The sequence below is a fragment of the Chiloscyllium punctatum genome, chromosome 4 (genome assembly GCF_047496795.1).
Source record: "Chiloscyllium punctatum isolate Juve2018m chromosome 4, sChiPun1.3, whole genome shotgun sequence".
In the NCBI taxonomy this organism is placed as follows: Eukaryota; Metazoa; Chordata; class Chondrichthyes; order Orectolobiformes; family Hemiscylliidae; genus Chiloscyllium; species Chiloscyllium punctatum.
Window position 1 is genome coordinate 44815866 of NC_092742.1, and position 16073 is coordinate 44831938.

General features: G+C 39.9%; 1 protein-coding gene across 1 annotated transcript in view; it reads left to right on the plus strand.

The window, feature by feature from the left end:
• Window positions 1-261: 261 nt before the first annotated feature.
• The window catches only part of tecpr2 (tectonin beta-propeller repeat containing 2), a 112112-nt gene continuing 96300 nt past the window's right edge, over window positions 262-16073 (plus strand). Inside the window, exons 1-6 of the mRNA XM_072568541.1 lie at window positions 262-352; window positions 6265-6498; window positions 6777-6905; window positions 7516-7644; window positions 9164-9321; window positions 11958-12276. Coding sequence (XP_072424642.1) covers window positions 6280-6498; window positions 6777-6905; window positions 7516-7644; window positions 9164-9321; window positions 11958-12276 — 954 coding nt within the window. The 5' untranslated portion in view covers window positions 262-352; window positions 6265-6279. The remainder of the gene's footprint in view (window positions 353-6264; window positions 6499-6776; window positions 6906-7515; window positions 7645-9163; window positions 9322-11957; window positions 12277-16073) is intronic.

A 16073-nucleotide genomic window follows, 5' to 3' on the forward strand; every position in this document is an offset into this window, starting at 1 on the left:
ATTGGTGGAGCGGTACCAACACGTCATGATGGGGCGGACATTCCATTCGGATTGCGGCGCGGACAGGGTGTCCTGATTGGTGGAGACGTCCCACCACTGTGATTGGAGGAGCGGACACGATGTTTTGATTGGTGGAATGGTTTTGATTGGTCCACGCTGCTCAGGTATCGTCATGATGGAATCTCCGCTCTGATTGGTGGAGTGGTCTCTTCTCTCTGATTGGTAGCGCGGACGCTCGGGTCTGAAGCTGGAGGGGGAGTCGGGGGAGGGGGTGGGATTGGTGTCGGGAGCAACATGGTGGCCGGGTCAGACTGAGAGTGTGTGAGGCTCGGAGGATCTAACTCGGAGCGTGGTAAGTGATAGTGATGGTGATGGTGGGGAGTAGGTCTGATAGATGTATGTGTGTATGGCATTGACCTGGCTTTAAGCGATCGTGGGGGTAATGGTGAAGCATTGTTGCAGGCCCGGGTGAGGACAGGAGTTTCTCTGGCTGTGGTAGTAGTGATCAGCTGATGTGTTGACAAGAATCTGCAGATAGATTAGGTTTAAAATATTAAAAACGATTGTCCAGTCGTTGTATTCCAGATGGTAGCTGAATGTTTTGTGTAAAAGATGTAAAATCATTTCTATCCGTCCTCCAGTATTTAAACAATATTGGAAGACATCTGTTAAATTAAAGTAAATTAGACATTTATTTTCCCCAGCACGCACATAACTATGCAATATCCTGAAAGCTAATTACATTTTTAACCTCATGGCCTGGCATATTCCAGGCTCTCATAACCAACGATGGGGAATCAACCCTGGTTTAATGAAGAGTACAGGAGGATTCCTAAAAAGTAGATGTCAACTTGGTTCGCCAGACAACATAAGCAGCAGGTGATAGACAGAGTGAAGTGATCCCATAGCCGACAGATTAGATCTGGGCTCGGCAGTCCTGCCACATCCAGTTGTGAATGACCCTATGCAGTTAGACAACTCGTTGGAGGAGGAGACTCCACAGACGTTCCCACGTTCAATGATGGGGGAGCCCAACACATTAGTGCAAAACATAAGGCTTACGTATTTGCAACAGTCTTCAGCCAGAATTGCTGAGTTATTTATTCATTTCATCCTCTTCCAGAGGTCCCCAACATCACAGATGCCAATCTTCATCCAAATCAATTCACTCCATTTGATATTCACTCACAACAGCTGGAGGGACTGGGTACTGTAAAGGCTTAGGCCCTGACATCATTCCAGCAACAGTACTAAACTGTTCCAGGAGAAAGTGAGGACTGCAGATGCTGGAGATCAGAGTCGAGAGTGTGGTGCTGGAAAGCACAGCTTTGATGGGGTTGAGATGAATCATGGGGGTCTTAGAAACACAAAATTCTAACTAGACTACATAGGGTAGACACAGGAAGAATGTCCATGATGGCAGGGAAGTCCAGAACCAGGGATACAAAAAGAGTGCACCTCGGATGCTGGCTGACCTGCCAAACTGTTCCAGTACAGCTACAACACTGGCATCTACCCAACAATGTGAAAAATTGACCAGATATGTTCTGTACACAAAAGCAGGACAAATTCAACATTGCCAATTACTGCCCCATCAGTCTACTCTCAATCATTAGTAAAGTGATCGAAGTTATCATCAATTCTTGCAAGCAGTACCTGCTCAGCAATAACTTGCTTAGCGATGCCTTGTTTGGGGTCTGTCAGGCTCACTCCTCTCCTAACCTCATTACAATCTTGGTTCAAACATGAATAAAATAACTAAATTCCAGGCATGAGGCAAGAGTGACTACCCTTGACAACAAGGCCGTATCTGACCGAATGTGACATTGAGGAGCTCTTGCAGAACTGAAATCAATTTGAATCAGGAGTTAGAGTCATACCTGAACAAAGGAGGATGGCTGTGGTTGTTGGAGGTTAATCACCTCAGTTCCAGGATACCTGAGCAGGAGTTCCTCAGGATAATGTCCTAGTCCCAAACATCTTCAGCTGCTTTATCAATGACCTTTCCCTCCGTAAGATTAAAAGTTGAGATGTTCACCAACACTGATGTTCAGCACTATTTGCGACTTCTCAGACGCCGAAGCTATCCATGTCAAAATGCAGCAAGACCTGGACAATATCCAGGCTTGGGCTGATAAGCGGCAAGACCCAGTATGATAAAATTGTACATTTATGTTTAAAAGTGAGGTACTTCAATCTGAAGCAACGGTGTAAAGTTTGAATAAGGAAAAGTTATGAAGGCATGAAGTACAAATTGGCTGAAATGGCTTTTGCCCGAAACGTCAATTCTCCTGCTCCTCAGAAGCTGCCTGGCCTGCTGTGTTTTTACAGCATGACATTTTTCAACTCTGAAATGGGTTGGGGAAGTACATTAAAATATGTAACTGTAAATACATAATGGATAGTTTTTAAAGAAATATTACATGCCTTACATTCCTTCAAAGTGCAAAAACTCAACCATGGCTGATAAAGGAAATTAAGGATTGTGTATGATTAAAAGATTTATAAACTTGTCACAAATAGTAGTAAATGCAAAGTTGGGAGGTTTTTAAGAGTACAGCAAAGGAGGACTCCTAAGGAAAAAGGGAATAGAATATGAATGCAATCTAGCAAAAATATCATAAGTGGATTGTAAAGGTTTCTTCAGGTTTGTAGAAAGGAAAAGTTTGTCTGAGGCAAATTTAGTCTTACAGGCTGAGACAGGTGAATTTATAATGGCAGAGAAGCTAAATAATTACTTTATGTCTCTTTCACTAATAAAGATACAATAAGCTTTCAGCATTGGAAAAACAAGGAGAATCAGGAGTTGAACAAAATTAGTATTAGTAATTAAGTTGTACTGGAAAAATGAATAGGGCTGAAAGTTGATAAGTTCTCTGGACCTGATATTCTACATCCCACAAGGTTGTGGAGATAAATTCAATTGATTCTGGAATGTTTCTGGCAGAATATCACCCACTACTTAAGAAGGGAGTGAGAGAGAAAACAGAACAACAAACCTGCTAGTCTTGCATCAATAGTTAGGAAAATACTATATTATAAAGGATTGGATAATAGATGTTTGGATAAAAATTATCTGATTAAGCATAGTCAACATGGATTTGTGAATGGGAAATCATGCTTGACAAGCTGAGATTTTTTGAGGATGTTACAAACAAAATTGATAAAGGGGAATCGATGAATGTTGTATATTTGGATTTTCAGAAGGCTTCTGATGAAGTCCTCCACACAAGACTAGTTAGCAACTTCAAGCAATAGCATAGATACTGGCATGGATTAAGGATTGGCTAACTGCAGTAAATGGACTGTAAGAATAAATGGGTCATTCTAGTGTTGACAGATGGAATTTAACACAGAAAGGTGAGAATGACCTCTTTAGGTTGGAAGTACCAAACCTGAGACTTTGTGATCTGCATTATTGTGTTCATTACCTAAACGCAGTCACCCATTGGGGGAAATATATAACTACAATGGTTACAAGAACAAGCCAAGGCTGGGAACTCTGAGGGTCGAGTGTGCAATTCACCTCCTGATCTTTCAAAGCCAATCCAATATCTAGAATGTAGAGTTTGATATCTACTTGTCTGGATGAGTGCAGCACCAACAACATTCAGGAAGGTCGACGCTGGCCTAGACCAAAAAGCCCACTTGATCATCATTCCATCCACCAGCTTAACATTAGCATTCACTGCCTTCACCATTTGAGGCACAGTAGCAGCAGTGTACTGTGCTACAGTCACAACATGTATGAGATGCAGTGTTGCATCTTGCCAAGAGTCCTTTCTCAGCACCATTTAAACTCATGTATTCTACCACCTGGAAGCACAAGGCCAGCTAACACATGGGAATACCAACACCCTAGAAGCTCCCATCCTGACTTGGATCTATATTGCTGTTCCTTCACTATCAATGGGTCAAAAATGTGGAACTCATTTCCTAACAGCACCATAGGTGTACCTTCACCACTTTGACTGCAGCAGTTCAAGAAAACAAGTTCACTACCATCCTGAGAACAGTTAGCAGTGAACAACAATGCCCAGTTCCTATGGAAAAATAAAACAAATGTTCTGTGACATAGAAAGGATGGATTGCATAGCAATTGGAATTCCAGCACATGAATTAGGTAATAAAAGGGACATAGCAGCTTACTGTTCAGCTATGGGAGCAAATTGAGCTCTCTCTAGGTTATTCCTGTGTTAGGCTATCAGAATCGTGGCATGATTTGGAGATGCCGGTGTTGGACTGGGGTGTACAAAGTTAAAAATCCACAACACCAGGTTATAGTCCAACAGGTTTAATTGGAATCACACTAGCTTTCAGAGCGTCGCTCCTTCATCAGGTGATAGTGGAAGTTAGACTTTAACTTGCATTTTCAATATTAAAACCTTGCTTTAGTTTGTGCAATGTTGCTGCTTTAAACTGAATCAGATTATGGTGAAATTATCTTAATTCTGGCTCTGGTTTGCTCTCTTCTAAGAGATGGTGAGAATCAATCCTGTCAACAGCGTGTTTTAGGAGTAGGCACTTCAAGATTAAATATTTTTAAAAGCAACAATGCTGTTAAGTTTTTATATGCTGCACCTCTGGTTTGTCCACTCTATAACCTTTTCTGAACATGTTTTACTAGAGCTGTTTAACCCACGCCGTTTTCTTTGATATTAGCATGCCTGTTGAGAAAGCTGCTTTTATTAAATTAATAATTCAGTTTATGTTTTGTCTGTTACATGTAGCTGTTTGATATGCCTGTTATTAACCTTTATTTTCTGATTGGCATGTTAGGTTTCACTTTGTCACATTATAGCTGCAGCTACTATCTATTATTACAATCAGCCAATTGCATTATCAATAATCAAACATGATAGAGTCAGTAAATCATTTGCACAGTATTGATCCCACTATTGACATTTAAGTGCAAATCCCAAATGGTCCATAGTAAGGTAACTGCTTAGAGCAGTTAATTCAAGTGAAGGTAACCTATCATTAACAGTTAAATACTTTTGACATTTTTGTCATGATTTTGAACTTGATATTTTGGATGTAGGTTTGCTTGCTGAGCTGGAAGGTTTGTTTTCAGACGTTTTGTCACCATACTAGGTAACGTCTTCTTCAGTGAGCCTCTGGATGAAGCTCTTGTGGTGTAGCCTGCTTTCTATTTATGTGTTTGGGTTCCCTTGGGTTGGTGATGTCATTTCCTGTTTTTTTCCTCAGGGAGTGGTAAATGGGATCCAAGTCAATGTGTTTATTGATAGAGTTCCGGTTGAAATGCCATGCTTCTGGGAATTCTCATGCATGTCTCTATTTGGCTTGTCCTAGGATGGATGTGTTGTCCCAGTCATAGAGTCAGCATGGAAACAGACTCTTCGGTCTAACATGTCCATGCCGACCAGATATCCCAACCCAATCTAGTCCCACCTGCCAGCACCCGGCCCATATCCCTCGAAGTGGTGTCTTTCCTCATCCCTATGTAAGGATACTAGTGAGAGTGGGTCATGTCTTTTTGTGGCTAGTTGAATGTTCATGTATCCTGGTGGCTAGTTTTCTGCCTGTTTATCCAATGTAGTGTCTGTTACAGTTCTTGCAAGGTATTTTGTAAATGACATTGGTTTTGCTTGTTGTCTGTATAGGGTCTTTCAAGTTCATTAGCTGCTGCTTTTACTGTGTTGGTGGGTTTGTGGGCTACCATATGCCAAGGGGTCTGAGTACACTAAAACAGCAGCTAATGAACTTGGAACTTGAACTTGAAAAAACTTGAAACATCCATCCTAGGACAAGCCAAACAGAGACATGCAGGAAAATTCCCAGAAGCATGGCATTCCAACCAGAACGCTATCAACAAACACATTGAGTTGGATTCCATTTACCACTCCCTGAGAAAAAGAACAGGAAATGATATCACCACAGGAAATGACACCACCAACCCAAGGAAACCCGAACATATAAATAGAACGTGAGCTACACCACCAGAGCTTCATCCGGAGGCTCTCTGAAGATGTTACCTATTATGGTGACAAAATCTTCTGAAAGCGAACCTTCCAGCTCAGCGAGCAAACCAACATCTAGAACCTCAACCTGAGCTACAAATCTCCTCAAAACTCGCTAGGATTTGCTATTTGTCTGAGATAACTGACCAGTGAACACTAATGTTGGTCTGAACTTTGACTGTCTGATATTCATGGATTGCATTTTGTGTGTAGTTTGTCTGAAAGGTTTCTAATAAGTTTTTCTAATTATATTTTTCTTTCATTTGTTTTTCCTTATTATCAGTGCCTTATTGATGCCATGGCATTGGATGTGCACTTCACAACGTTTAAGGAGTTCAGTCCATTATCTTACCTGCTTAATGCTATCCCAGCAAAAGTACAAAAGGGGTTTAGAAATGTTCTCGTACATCTCACAGCCCTTGATGCCAATAATGACTACATTGCAGTGGGCAGTGATATTGGTATGCTTTATCTCTACTGCAGACGGCTGAACAAGATGACAAAATATAATCTGGAGGTATGTTTGAACATTAACCTGTTGCTGTTGTCATGTGAACCAGAAGATAAATGGGAAAAATATTGGTTTTGTTAGCTCTCATATTTTCCCATTAGTGCAAAGGATTGAGAATATCAGTGATAAATTAGATTCATCCTTCTGAGATGCTGACATGTTTTAAGAAAGTAATAAAATGTACTGAAGTATATCTTCAAAGTAAATGAAATTAAATACTTTGTGTATGTTTCATTAAACTTGTGATATAGTTGTTTACTAAAAGAGTTTTCTTTCTTATTAAGGGTAAAACTGATACTATTAGAGTGGTGAAACTGCTGGCTTGTTTTGATGACCTTGTTGCTGTTGGAACATCTTCAGGAAGAGTGGTAGTTTTCCAGCTCGTTTCCCCATTACCTGGAAGAAACAAGCAGGTAAATTAGAGTTTTGGAGGTCTGATTTAGCTTTTACACATTGAGCAGTATTTTGATCTTCAGTGTAATAGCCCCAGCAGATTTTCTTCTTTTTCCGCAAAGCTAATACAAGGTATTTTGTCAGTTTCAGTAGCTACCTAGGCAATCTGCTGCAGTTGCTCCTACCTGCATCACTAATATGATTAACTAAAAAGAGAAACTGCAAGAGTACCCAGCTGATCTACCAGCATCTGTGGAGATAAAACATTTACTATCCCTGAGTCAAATATATCTCTCCTTCAGAATTTCTTCAGTTGACAATGAGTATTAAGTTGAATTCACAGTGTCTAATTATATGCTTAAATAATAAAAATGCACTGTAAATTATTTAAAATATTTTTACTTCATCCATGATCTAGAAATATTACAGTATTTTTATTTGTCAGTTGCATAAGAGCTCTAAGAAAAGCTGTCTGTATAATGTCTTGCAGCTTCCAAATTCATTTTCTACAATTTTGTAAAGCATTAATGTAGCAGAGTAGTCATATTTGGCTACTGATAAAGCTAACATTTTTCTATAATGTAGACTCCCTTTTTTTCTTGACTTTTCAATGTGTTGCTTGTTTCACAGTTGCGTCGATTTGATGTGGGTATTCACAAAAGTAATATTACGGCACTAGCTTGGAGCACAAATGGAATGAAGCTGTTCTCTGGGGATGATCAAGGCAAAGTAGTGTATGCTGCTGTGGACTTGGACCAGGTAGTAATTCATAAATTGATATATTGTGAACAGCTAGACTATCTGATAGGATTGTAGATTTGTAAATGTATGGCCAATGCAATGATTTAAGAAACCACAGTTTTGCAGGTAGACTACCTTTTTGACTTTTTTTGTTTGTTTTGTTTGAAATGTGTTGGCAATATTACTTTAATGGAAGAAAATTATTAATAGTACTAGTATTTCATTTCATCAGATTGTGATAAATTGATCATTAAAATGTTTAGTGGCAAGAATTGAACACAAAAAATGGACAGTCCTCACCCAATTTGCAGAATTTCCAGCCATGGTTATTTGGCATTATGAAAAGGGTCTTGAGGGATATGACTAAGTGGGATATTATTCACCTTGAAGAGCTTCATTTTTATTCATTTATATTAACAAATTAAAGGAATGAATAGAAATTTATGATGACAGTTGTGTAAAAGTTAGGGAAGGTTGACCAGATCAACTGATTACAAGGGCATGGAGAGGGCAAGATTATGGTAGATTAATTAGTTTCATGGGGGGAATGTGTATTCATCTACTTTAGAACTGGGATCAGTCAATGTTTTTACTCATACAGTGTAAGAACTGTGGTTTGACAAAATATTTTGGTACCATTTTTAACATGACTAAAAGCTAATGTACAAGTACAAAATGCAGTTAAGGCCAGTGTAATTTTAGGAGAAAGTGAGGACTGCAGATGCTGGAGATCAGAGCTGAAAATGTGTCGCTGGAAAAGTGCAGCGGGTCAGGCAGCATCCAAGGAGCAGGAGAATCGACGTTTCGGGCATGAGCCCTTCTTCAGGAATCAATGTAATTTTAGCCTATATCTTCAGAGGACTAGAATACAAACATGAGCAAGTGCTGTAGTGTACAGAGCCTTGGTCAGACCCCATCTGGAGTCATGAAAATTGAATTTTAAATTGTCCAGTTTGAAGATTTTCTGTTTTAACCTCACGGATATTATGTGCTTGCTATATGCATTTACGCGTTCAGATTTTTGTTTTGCATTGTGGATGATGTAGCTTCACATAGCTTGGTTGACATTATATTGGAACTGTCTTTTTAGCTTAGTGCTGACACCCTCCTGCTTCCTCTATCTTGCCTCCCTGCCCCATGTCCAGCGATTGGAGGTAGGGAAGTGGTGAGCATGACAGTTGGTTAATACAAGAGGTTTTCTTGTATTTAGCATTTATTAAGTTGGCAAAGAGTAATTCTACTGATGAAAGTTTGAGAAATTTCCTAAACCATTACTCCAGCAGATCAGCTGTAATCTCATGGAATGGTAGAGCAGGTTTGAAGGACCAAATGAACTGCTCCCATCTAAAGAGAAATTTCATTATTTTATAAGTATCTGTTGACCTTGATGGATAATGATTTAATAAATCTCTCTGATTTCTTCAGTATCAACAAACCAATAACATGACTGTAAAAAATCTAAATATGTTAATTTGAATGTTCAAATCAATGTGATTTGTAACAAGTATATTTATTTAACTTCTTTATCATGTTACAGGGTGTCTGTAATCCCAGAGTAATATTGGAAGAGTCATCTCCTATAGTACAGTTAGACTACACTCAAAAAGTACTGTTGGTTTCAACTTACTTGCATTCTGTTCTTATATATACTGAGCAGAACATTATCAAACAGGTTGGAACCCAGCCAAGGAAAAGGTGAGTTCTAAATTTTAAATAAGCCCCAAACATAATATAGTGCATCAAGTAAAATTCATGTAGCTTATAAGTAATCAAAATCATAACATTATTGACTTGGGCTTCTTAATGTTTCCACGGTTGTGATCATATTTAAATTGCAAGTCATAATTGTTATGACATAGAGACCATTTGGCCCATCGGGTCCCTGCTGGCTCTCTATAGAGCAATCCAGTCAGTGTCATTCAACTGCTACTTCCCAAATATAAAAGATGTGGCAACCTACGAGGTCAGTGGCTAAGTTATTTTGTGTAGTATTGTAATCAAGAAAGTTTTTATCGAGGCCAAAGTATTGAAAGCTGTCAAGAAGCAGTTACATTTAGCTGTTGTAGCTTAAAGGATCAAAGGGGATGGGGAGAAATCGGGAAAAGGGTACTGAGTTGGATGACCAGCCATAATCATGTTGAATGGCAAAAACTATCTCAAAGGGCCGAATAGCCTACTGTTATTCTATTTTGCCCATTTTATCCTAGATTCCTGTGGTGTGTTGATTGCAGCTGGGACTATCGTTAATCTTTCTCATTGGTATGTCCCTCCCTTCTGGAGAATTGAGGATATGGCACAAAGGGAAATACATTTTTTAGAAGTGTAAAAAAAACTAAGCCAGTCATCTGTAGTGTATAGGAACCCCCCCCCCCCCTCCACTGCCATTTATAAAAGAACAATCAGAGAAAGATTGTCTCCAGACTCTTAATTGAGCCTGCCTCAAATTATTGATATGGTTTCTTTTTCCGCCAGCAAGGTTTAGATGATATCTCCAGATAATTTTAATTTTATGATCTGGTCTCTGTACAAAAAAGCATTTGCTAAATAAATCCAGGTGAAATGCTGCTCTGCTGTTGCAAATCATTGCAGAATGTGAGTAAATCTTAAGACTTGCTTACAATGTTTAACGTCTCCAAAGAATTGCATTTCTGCCTCATTTGAGAAGACAGTCCCTTAATTGTGACCACTGCATTGTCCTGCTCAGTAACTGTCATTCTTTCTCAGTCTCACGGAGGAAAATGGCCTCATTTCCACAACCTCCCTCAACTCCACTTCTAGAGCATTCCTCTTTCTTTTTAATTCCTTCCTTGTCCACATACTTCCTCAAGACTCTCAGCAGTAACACTAAAAGAAATAAGGGGAAGTTGGGAGGCAATGGCATTGTTGTTGGATTAGTATTTGGGCGACCTAGGTAATGTTCTGGGAACTAGGTTTGAAACTCACCATGGCAGATGGTGGAATTTGAGCTCAAAGCAATCTGATATTAAAAGTCTAATGAAGATCATAAAGCCACTATCGATCATCGTAAAAACCCAGATGGTTCACCAGTTACCTTTAATGTCTTGATGCACTGAGTCCAGACCCACAATAATGTGGGTGCCTTTTAATTGCCCTCTGAAATGGTTGCCAGGCAAGTCATTCAGTTGTAATGAACCACTCAATGCAACCTAATCCATCACAAAAACCAGCCTTCCTTCCATTGCCCCAATCTGCACTTTCTGCCTTGGAAAAGCAACTGCCATAATCAAAGACCCCTTCCACCCCAGTTATACTCTCTTCCTCCTACTTTTGTCGGGCAGAACATACAAATATTTAAAAACTCATCCCAACTGATTTAAGAAAATCTTCTTCCCTGCTGTTATCAGGCAAATTAATAGACCTCTTATACATTAGAGTTGATCTTTCTCAGCACCTTCTCTGTAGCTGTAATACTATATTCTGCATTCTTTCTATTACTCTGATATACTTCTATAAGTTATGATTTGTCTGGTTAACTCTCAAAACAATACTTTTCACTATATCTCAGTACATGTGACAATAATAATAAAACAAATCCATGACTCAATGACTCTCTGAGTACATCACTTTCAGAGCTCTTTTCAGACACTCTTGGGGTAATATTTTTTATTGCAGACTTTGGTGCAAGGCTTGCAAGTCCAATTCAAAATCTAATAGAAAATACTCTGAAAGTATTGCAATTGTGTCACAAATGTTTCAAACATGTTCCTCTCTCCGTAGATCTCTCAGAATAGAGATCACAACTTTTGATTTTGTGGTTTTCTCCAAGCTTTCTCCCTCATCTTTATGTGCAAGACATTTTCATCCCTCACCTTCATTTCTGCCTTTGGGCCTCTCACTTCTTTCTCTTTCTACAAGCTTATATCCTTCTCTATTCCCTTTGTCAAATTTTCCAACATCTGCTCATTGTCAGTCAGAGATCCTGCTCTCGTTAATGCAGAATGCATTTTTATCTCCGTTATATATTTCTGTTCAGCAGTGAAGCTCTGCATTTATTCCACTCTAGCTGAGTATGCTGGCTGGTGGGACTAGATTGGGTTGGGATATCTAGTCGGCATGGACAGGTTGGACTGAAGGGTCTGTTTCCATGCTGTACATCTCTATGATTCTACAAAGAACAATACAATTTCTGATCTTCAGTTATTGATGTAGAAAGCTACATTCCTTACTTTTGAAATTGCAGATTTGAAAGTTAACACCATTTAAGAAAAATATAAAATTTCAAATGGGAAATTTTAATTTAATAGATGATCATTAGTCATGCAACTATAAAATAAATGAACTGAAATAACTTTAATCTCTTATGTTTCTAGTGCTGGCAGATTTGGAGCCTGTTTCCTACCAGGACTCTGTAAACAAACAAATGTGAATTTATATGCTTCAAGACCTGGACTTCGGCTGTGGAAATCGGATGTCCAAGGGGTTGTTCAGTCAACATTACTTTTAAAAAGTGTATTTACTTGTGGAGTGAAACCATTTGAACTGTTACCTCGAGCGAGTTTCTCACCTGCAAATAAAGCTGCTACTAAACCAGCTGAGAGAAACTTTGGGCTGTTGAAGTGCTTTCTACACGATGGATGGGTTCTAAGCTGGAATAAGACCAGTATTTATGTGTTGGATGCAGTTAACCAGGTATGCACTCGGCAAAGCAGGTATAATCCAAACAGCTAGATTGCTCTACCATTGTAATATGAATATTTGCTTGCTCATGTTGGTCATCATTTATCTTGATTTTAAGTGAAAATAGTATTCTAAAACAACATAATCCTTGTTGGGTGCCGTTTGAGAAAAATAAGTTTGGAAGTTGAGAGATTTTAAGCAATTGATTGCACGATGTAACACAGGTTTTTCTTGATAGTACAGCTAGTAAACTGATTAACATGAATGTTGCATAAAGGAAAATACAGTGCAAAGAATTTTCAATATAAAGTCTCTGCTTTTTGCCCATACCCTGCTCCTGTTCATGATTTAAAAGCCAAATTCACAATCCTCCTGTTTTGTTTAAATTCTGTTAATTGAACTTCTATTTATAATAAATTACAGCCTGGCACCTTGTTGAGTCTTAGTTTACACATGGACAAAAGAGCTGAATTTCAGAGGTGAGAATGATTGCTTTTGTCATAGAACATTACAGCGCAGTACTGGCCCTTCGGCCCTTGATGTTGTGCCGACTTGTGGAACCAACCTAAAGCCTACACTATTCCAATTTCACCCATATATTTATCCAAGACAATTTAAATGTCCTTAAAGTTAGTGAGACTACTACAGTTATAGGCAGTGCATTCCCCGCCCCTACTAATCTAAGTAAAGGAACTACCTCTGATGTCTTTCCTATATCTATCAACCATCAATTTAAAGCTATGACCCCTCGATGACAGCTCCATCTGAGGAAAAAGGCTCTCACTGTCCACTCTATCTAATCCTTTGATTATCTTATGTCTCAATTAAGTCCCCTCTCAATCTTCTTCTCTCCAGCAAGAACAGCCTCAAGACCATCAACCTTTTCTCATAAGTCCTTCCCTCCATACAAAGCAACATCCTAGTAAATCACCTCTGAACCCTTTCCAAAGCTTCCACATCCTTCTTATTATGTGGTGATCAGAACTGTACACACTACTGCAAGTGTGGCTGCACCAGAGTTTTGTACAGCTGCAGCATGACCTCATGGCTCCGAAACTCAATCCCTTTGCCACTAAAAGCTAACACACCGTTTGCTTTCTTAACAACCCGATCAACCTGGGTGGCAACTTTCAGGTGTACGTGGACACAGATGTCTCTACCCGTCCATTGCCAAGAATCTTACCATTAGCCCAGCACTCTTAATTCCTGTTGCTCCTTCCAAAATGAATCACTTCACACTTTTCTGCATTGAACTCCATTTCTCACCTCTCAGCCCAGCTCTGCAGGTTATCTATGTCCCTTTGTAACCTGCAACATCCTTCAACACTGTCCACAACTCTACCGACCTTGGTGTCGTCCACAAATTTACTAACCCATCCTTCTCTGCTCTCATCCAGGTTGTTTATTAAAATGACAAACAGCAGTGGACCCAGAACAGATCCCTGCAGTATACCACTACTAACTGAATTCCAGGATGAACACTTCCCATCAACTACCACCCTCTGTCTTCTTTCAGCTAGCCAATTTCTGATCCAAAACGCTCAATCACCCTCAATCCCATGCTTCAGTATTTTCTGCAATAGTGTACATTGGGGAACCTTATCAAATGCCTTCCTGAAATCCATATACATCACATTAACCACTTTACCCTCATCCACCTGATTGGTCATCTTCTCAAAGAATTCAATAAGGTTTGTGAGGCATGACCTACCCTTCACAAAGCTGTGTTGACTATTCCTAATCAACTTATTCCTTTCGAGATGATTATAAATCCTATCTCTTGTAACCTTTTCCAACACTTTAACCTCAACTGAGTAAGGCTCATAGGTCTATAATTTCCAGGGTTGTCTCTACTCCCCTTCTTGAACATGGAGACAACGTTTGCTGTCCTCCAGTCTTCTGGCGCTATTCCTGTGGACAAGAACGATATAAGAATCAAAGCCAAAGGCTCTACAATTGCCTCATTGGCTTCCTGGAGAATCCTAGGATAAAACCTATCCTGCCCAGGGGACTTAATTATTTTCTCACTTTCCAGAATTGCTAACCCCTCCTCCTTGTGAACCTCAATCCCGTCTCGTCTAGTAGCATGTTTCTAAGTATTCTCCTCAACAACATTTACTTTTTCCTGTGAGAATACCGACAAAATATATTCATTTAGTGCTTCTCCTATCTCCTTGGACTCCACACACAACTTCCTACTAATGTCCTTGTTTGGTCTTAATCTTACTCTATTCGTACTTTTATTCCTGATATACCTATAGTAGGCTTTAGGGTTTTCCTTGATCCTATCTGCCAACGACTTCTTAGGTCTCCTTCTGGCTCTTCTTAGTTCTCTCTTTAGGTGTTTGCTGGCTAGCTTGTAACTCTCAAGCGCCCTAACGGAGCCTTCATGTCTCATCCGAACATAACTCTTCTTCCTCTTGACAAAAGATTCAACTTCAGGAAGGGGATCTTGCTCGAAACGCAGATTCTTCTGCTCCTCAGATGGTGCCAGACCTGCTGTGCTTTTCCAGCACCCCCCTCTCAACTGAGATCTCCAGCATCTGCAGTCCTCACTTTCTCCTGAGAGATTTAACTTCCTTAGTCAACCACTTCCTCTCTGCCTGACAGGTACATACTTATCAAGGGCACACAGTAGCTGTTCCTTGAATAAGCTCCACATTTCAACTGTGCCCATCCCCTGCAGTTTCCTTCCCCATTCAAAGCAGCCTAAATCTTGCCTAATTGCATCATAGTTGCCTTTCCCCCAGTTATAACTCTTGTCCTGCTGTATATACCTATCCTTTTCCATCGCTAAAGTAAGCATAACCAAATTGTGGTCACTATCACCAACGTGCTCACCTACCTCCAAATCTAACACCTGGCCGGGCTCATTACCCAGTACCAAATCTAATGTGGCCTCACTCCTTGTTGGCCTATCTACATACCATGTCAGGAAACTCTCCTGCACACATTGGACAAAAACTGACCCATCTAAGATTCTTGAATTATAGTATTTCCAGTTAATATTTGGAAAGTTAAAGTCCCCCATAACAACTATTCTCTTATTCTCGCTCCTATCCAGAATAATCTTTGCTATCCTTTCCTCTACATCTCTGAAACTATTCAGAGACCCAACAGGGAAAATTCCCAACAGGGTGACCTCTCCTTTCCTGTTTCTAACCTCAGTCCATACTGCCTCAGTAGACGATTCCTCAAATGTCCCTTCTGACACCGTAATACTGTCCTTGACTAACAATGTCACACCTCCCCCTCTTTTACCATCTTCTCTGTTCTTACTGAAACATCTAAATCCTGGAACCTGTAACAACTATTCCTGTCCCTGCTTCTAACTATGGCTTCGAAATAGCCACAACATTGAAGTCCCAGGAACCAACCCATGCTGCAAGTTCACCCACCTTATTCCGAATGCTCCTGGCGTTGAAGTAGACACACTTCAAACCACCTTCCTCTTTGCCATTGCAGTCTTGAAACCAAATTTCTGATCTCATTACTCTCAACCTCCTGGGCATTGGAAGTACAATTTAGGTTCCCATCCCCCTGCTGAATTATTTTAAACCCTCCTGAAGAGTAATAGCAAATTTCTCTCCCAGGATATTGGTACCTCTGTGGTTCAGGTATAGACCATCTTGTTCATAGAGGTCCCACCTACCTCAGAATGAGTCCCAATTATCCAGGTATCTATCCTGTCCCATCCCTGTAGCTGCATGTTCTCTCTCTCTATCTCTCTACCTCTCTATCTCTCTCTCTATCAAGCACGCTGTCTCTCTCTTTCTTCACCTTCTTAACATGTGGCACAAAAGATAACA